This window comes from Acanthisitta chloris, unplaced genomic scaffold (assembly GCF_000695815.1).
Source record: "Acanthisitta chloris isolate BGI_N310 unplaced genomic scaffold, ASM69581v1 scaffold12445, whole genome shotgun sequence".
NCBI classification, from domain to species: domain Eukaryota; kingdom Metazoa; phylum Chordata; class Aves; order Passeriformes; family Acanthisittidae; genus Acanthisitta; species Acanthisitta chloris.
In genome coordinates this window covers 1-6,273 of record NW_008672148.1, presented here as the reverse complement: position 1 = coordinate 6,273, position 6,273 = coordinate 1, and the positions used below count along the sequence as shown (strand labels likewise).

The following is a 6,273-nucleotide window of genomic DNA, read 5'->3' as shown; positions in this document are numbered from 1 at the left end:
TCTTGAAGGTCTTTTCCAACCTGGTTGATTCTATGATTCTATTCTATGATTACTGAATTATTCTATCTTAAAAAAGACAATTTTTGTTTACTTCAGTATTCTTGAAAGGAAAAATACATTCCATATGGGAAGTTGCTCAACAACGAGAATTCAGCTTGCTGATATGCAGCTACAGTGGAATAGGAAAATAATCTTTTCATGTTAGAGGTAAAAACAACCCAATATCACTAACACACTTACTCAAAAGGCAACTTCTCATCGTTTGGCTTTATACAGCGCACGTAGTGAGGGGTGGTCGCATTGAGTGTCACCATCAGTAAAGACAAAGAATTCCGGAACTAGAAAACACCAGACAGAACAGTTCTGCTAATGAAACATTTCCAGCTAGGCAAAAAGTCAAATCTTAGTATGTTAATTATCTGTTAGATTTTGGCTGGACACTGGGAGATTTTCTTAGGGTTTAGATCTTAAAGGCAGGAAATTTAACAGCCCTGCTGTACCCAGCAGTCTCCTAATATATAAACTAAACATATGTACTTATACCAGACCTGGAGCACTGCACTGTGGCTGTGCTGCTGTCCTGAAAACTGGAAAGTGCTCTGTGAATAGTAACAGGATCTAGCATCACAGTCTCAGACTGTCCAGCACAAGTGTGGTAGGATAGCACATTTATGTAGTACCTTACTGCCCACAGTTGTCCGGAGCTGTTTGTTAGGTGACTTGAGAACAGGTCTCGCAGATTTGATGTTTATAGTTGAACTGAAAGGTGAAACGGACACTGGATTGTCTTGAAAAAAATTTGCACACAGATGAAACTAAAAGTGTGGTGAAAGAATCAGAGTTAAACACTGTGTAGTTGCAGTAATATTTAACTAAAAAACACTATAATATAAAATGCAAACTCTTTAATGCTTAGGCCACATATTGCAGGACCTGGACCTGGGTATTTAAGCCACAAATGACAACTGAAGAAAGAGTTGCAACCGTTCTGAGTCTATTGTGAAGCACTTACACATTTCACAGACAAGACTCTACAGCTGTTAGGGCAGTCTGAAAAAGCTATTTCAATATGAACAAATAAGGACATAAACACAGCAGAGTTAAATATAAGACCACTTAAGGCCATCTCTTCACAATATGTAATTTAAATTAAGAATATGCTTTCTGGTTAGCTTGTTAATAACAATTCTGAAGTCTCAAGGCTGTAGACTTGAAAGGAACAGAGCCTTCAAGCAGATGGGAAGTGGCAGGCACATATACAACACCTGATGTTTTCCTTGCCCTGGCATTCTTTTAATCTCTTTTGAAGAATAAACAGAGGCAGCTGTTAATGATAAACTACCTATCAAACCTGCATGTAAGGTCTACAGAAAAAAAAAGTGAATTTCTCTGTTATAAGGACCAAAAAATGCTCTTCAAGGGAGCTATTAGAAAACCCAACATAACTAGCAAAGTAAATGCACATACATGAAGGAGTTGAACACTGTGGTTTTCTACCTTGTATATTATTTTGATGTTAAAAATATACACTTGCATAATATTAATAAAACCAGACTAAATTAATTGATTAAACCTGTTAAAAGCTTTATAGCAGGTCAAATATTTTAACATCAGTTCTGCATCAACTCCAGTAAAATCAGGTATTCAGAAAATCAGTCATGATTGATTGTCCACAAACCTTGCTCTCTTTCAATATTTCAATCAATACTTCATGCACTGTGTCTCTGTTTTTTTCCAGAAATCCTTCACATTTATATTCTACCTGTGCAAAGAGGTGAAATCATTAACTTTTCAGCAACACATAAACACTTAGCAAAACAATAACTTTTACTTTCTCAGCTGTGGTAGCCAACAGCTCTTTATTAGCTGTAAACATGACAGCTGAAGCTCTGCTTTTCCCAGTTCCATGATCTCAAGATTACATGGATTTGCATCCTGCAAATTTAGAAGCAGGACAAGCTGTCAGAATCCACTAGCAACTGCAATTTCCTTCTACTTTCATTAGGAATTTCTTTCCTCCCTTCTTCATTATTCTATGATTTCAAATCAGAATACCAAAAAATACTACTACATTTGACATGTAAATAACTGAGACTAAAACATGCATGGACTACAATTGCAGCTATTCTGTTTATACATTCTACTCTTTTTCTGCTTTTTTTGTCATGATGATTTATATTTATACTCTCAGATTCATTATGTCAAGCACTTATGTTTAGATGGCAAGTTACAGACAGTATTACCAACAAATAAGCAGCACTATGTATTGGAGATCGATTTTACAGTCGTTCCAAAGAAGTTAATATTTCCTAAGTTTGTCTCTTTCCTGAATGAGCTGCTGCTAGAAACATGGTAAAACAATACTGGGTTGTTTATGCTCTACCTTATCAGCAAAGTGTTGAATGATGAAAGAGGTGTTTGACATCCTTGGCTTTTCAAAGAGTGCGTTTTTATTGACAAAATTATTGTACAGCTTTTGAAGCCAGTTTTCATCTTTCCCGTGAGGTAGCTGTAAAAATGAGAAGGGCAATCTCTTTAGCAAGTTCTGTTGGACTGGCGAGAGCAGGAAAACTGCTTACTGTCAAAAAATACTCTGAATAAAACATCTGTGAATTGTGAGGACTGATAGCCAGTTTTGTCTCCTCAGAGCAGTCAGTGGCTCTCTGTAGCAAATGATTTTAAAAGAGAAGGTCGTATTAATCCACAAATTTGCTTATTAGAGTTAATTTTCTTATGAGTCATGAATAATTTTGTCCTGAGACACTGCTACCTGCAGTCAGGGACAATGTGATCCCTGAGAATGCAGGCAAGTAAAATAGCAGATAAAATAACAAGTTAGGGAATAAATTTTTCCCCTATTACTCCATGGTTTGGATTCTGTACAAATTGCTAATATCACCAAAGCATCTTTTACAGAGTATTTTAATAGGGCTCACCTTTCCCTGCCCTGTTCTCTGACAAAAGCTACTTCAATAGGTTTGGAAGCCTAAGGCAACTACATATACAGAGGAAAAAATAGATTCAGGAATTTCTGCAGTCAGGAGACAGCATAATAGGAAGGAGGAAAAGCAAAGATAGAGTTTGGTGCATTCAACAAGAGCTTATTAAAAAGCAAGACTGTTTGGGGCTTTGCTTTTTTGGTGGGGTTTTTTTGTATCAAAATTAGCGATTTGTGGCATAACTGAACTTTCAAAAGGTTGGTGGAAGAGACTCCTGGAGACTGAGCACACTTGCTCCTGCTTAGAGCAAGAGCACCACCAACAAACTGCAGTTTGAACCCAAACCCAGGAAGTATCGAAGGATGAGGATCCCACTGCACCTCTGCTCAGGCTGTTCTAGTCCTGCACTACACTCACAGGGATGAACTCCAGCTGCTGGGTGAGCTTCTAGGTAAGAATTTAGTTTCAAGTTCCTAGTTCTGTAAGAACAAAATAGACTAAGTGGCTTCCAATCAAAATTACCAAATAGAGGGCAAACCTCAATGTGTTTTTTTAATGAGGAAAATGCTCTACTTTCCATTTAAAAGGAGAAAATATGGATTAAAGCCCAACTTGTAAATATCTCTCTATTTTTTTATGAGCTCTAAATGCAAGAAGTTTTACATTACCAAGCACTCTTCATCCAGAAGTTCTAAAATTCCCATTTTAGCTTCAATAAGGTCAATGACAGGCTGGTTGTCATAGAAGTCTATTAAAGTCCATGGGATATCTTCCTTCATATATTCTTCTTGTTCAAGTTTAAAGACATGCTGGATGTGTGAAAATTATGAAAAGGTAAGGTTACAGTTCAGGAAGAAAATAAATACAATGTTTGCATGTGCATGATTGCATACATAAGATAGAAACTAAATATTTATATTTTGTAGTATATTACTTCTGTCTTTTAAGAAAATAAACTCAGAAGTTTGCATTTATATACATGTGCATCTATGCATACATATAAAAATAAAACATTTTTATTTATCAGTGGGTAGTCACTATCCAGAAACATCCATGACTCGAACACAAACAGCATTTGCCAATATCCATTACCTCAAAACCTGAAGGAAAAATGAGATAAAGAACTGTAACAAAGAGAAGAACATACCAAGTTAAATTGCTGCTGCAGTTTTTCATTAGCATAATTGATACAAAATTGTTCAAAACTGTTCACATCAAATGTTTCAAATCTGAAACACAAATGAAGTGAGAAAAAAGAATGCCTTGACATCAAAATCAAATGGTAGCATCCCTAAAGGCTTTGCAGCTATCCTAAAGTTTCTAACAAATGTAACTAACTTTAAGACTAATGAGGATGATAAGACATTTCAAAACTTATCTAGAAGTAAATATTACCAGATGTAACAGCTCAGAAATCCAGAGTTGAATCTAAAAGTATCATATCAAAAGTTACATTTAAACCTCACTCACGAAATAAATTTTTAGTAGCTGAACATTTCCACTGCTCTGGATGCTAAAGAACTTACATGGCCATTAAAAACAACCCTCCCCAAATTCATTATCAGCACAAACAGAAAACTGCCTCTTATCAACTCCAAAAGAAAAGGCACAACTTAGAGGTTCATTTGTTTCCAGAGACATTCTTACCCATAAATGTCCAAAACTCCAATAAAAGTATGCTGTTTGCCAGGGAACTGCAATGCTTGGTTAATTCTTTCCACAATAAAGTCAAATAAATGAGAGTAGATCTTCTTTGCCAGAGCATCCCTTGCATTAACAGCCTGAGCTCTTGTCATTGGCTTTACTACAGTCTCTGATGTAGTGATAATCTTCCGGTGGCACAACCATCGAGCCATTTTGTCACAGTTTAAATCCAGAAGTTCACAGAATATATTGAGATGCTTATCTGCCATCTTTTAAAAAGACAAATATTATTAGACTCTAATTAATACTCTGTTGTCTAGACAGTGAAATCTTTGCACCACTGACATCAAACTGTGATTTTATTTTTGTGTTTACTTCCGCATCTGGCAAAATATCAAGATGAGTTAAAGCAAATAACACTGGATGGAATTCCTGATATAGGACAGAAAAACTTGGACTGGATGAGATGTTTTGAATTAAGACACTGAAAGAAAATTTCTTTGCTCTGTGTTTAGTTGTTCTTACTTTTTAGACTTGCACAGCTTGCTGGGATACAATCTCAGCAGCTCTGACAATGCTCTGTTTCCTGTATCCTGCAGAGAGTCTCAAATGGCTTTTCCAACAGCTGTGGATCAATTGGATATGGGGTACTCTTAGCCATATTTTGCCTTTTAAGGCTTTCTGAACTTGGGCACAAAACACTCAGTGTGATTCTCTACAGATGAAGATGAAGAAACTTCTCAATTTTAGTATAACAGATTTAATGTTGCTCTGAGCCCTAGATGTGACAGAAAGTATTGCTAAAGGATTTCTGGCATAGAATAGAAAAGAAAATGTTAGTATCTGAATGAGCTACTTCCTTACACTGATGGATGATCTATCATCTCCAACAGCTGTTATTTCCACATTGCCCAAGTGCAGGATCGCTGCCAGCATTTTAAAAACATCCATCTGAAAATCCCCCTTCAGACCTAGAAAACAATTCTTGATTATTTCAAATACTCAGAAACACTACAATTAATTAAAACAGAACAATGCTGGATTACTTGCTTTGTTGTGTAGCCAAGAATTGTACAGCATCTCTGCAGAACACTATGCAAATCCTCAGTTCTGCCAATTTTCTGCCTGTCTGATTTGATGAAAGATTAGGCATAAATCCCCATACCTCCCCAAGTGCCAGCTCGAGTCTGATTTGGCTTTTACATAAACCATAAAGGGGTAAAGAGGCTTCCAATCCCACTTCTGTCACAGCATGTTAGTTTGAGGGCCAAGAAGAATCCAGCCCTCAGTGATTCTGACCAGTAACAATGAATGCCAGTTGCTAACAGCCATTTGCTCCCAGGACTTTTAAAACAGTCCAACAGTACATTGGATAAAAGCTATGAAAGAAATTATTTTGGTTATTACTACTAATGTTGTGGATATTTCAGAAACTATCCACTGCTGCGCATTTCAGGGAAAAAGAAATCTGTTTAAAATGTATCCCTAAGAATTTACCCAGCAAGGCAAATGTCTTCTGAGTCTCCACCATGTTTGCTCTGTCATCAACTCCTTCTATTACAGTGCTGCCACCCATTCGTGTGTAGTTAAAGTCTTCTGCACTTCCTATACGTAAGAAGCAGATTTTGTAATCCTACAAAATTAGAAACTGGGAATAGCTACTTGTTAAAACTTTTATAACACAAAAAAA

General features: G+C 36.4%; 1 protein-coding gene across 1 annotated transcript in view; it reads right to left on the bottom strand.

The window, feature by feature from the left end:
- The window catches only part of MYO5C (myosin VC), a gene marked incomplete at its 5' end in the record, with an annotated part of 24,295 nt that extends 18,079 nt beyond the window's left edge, over nt 1–6,216 (bottom strand). Inside the window, 9 exon segments of the mRNA XM_009074408.1 lie at nt 241–338; nt 681–815; nt 1,679–1,762; nt 2,384–2,509; nt 3,608–3,748; nt 4,087–4,168; nt 4,587–4,852; nt 5,448–5,554; nt 6,081–6,216. Of these exon segments, the coding sequence (XP_009072656.1) occupies nt 241–338; nt 681–815; nt 1,679–1,762; nt 2,384–2,509; nt 3,608–3,748; nt 4,087–4,168; nt 4,587–4,852; nt 5,448–5,554; nt 6,081–6,216 (1,175 nt within the window).
- Between the last annotated feature and the right edge of the window lie 57 nt (nt 6,217–6,273).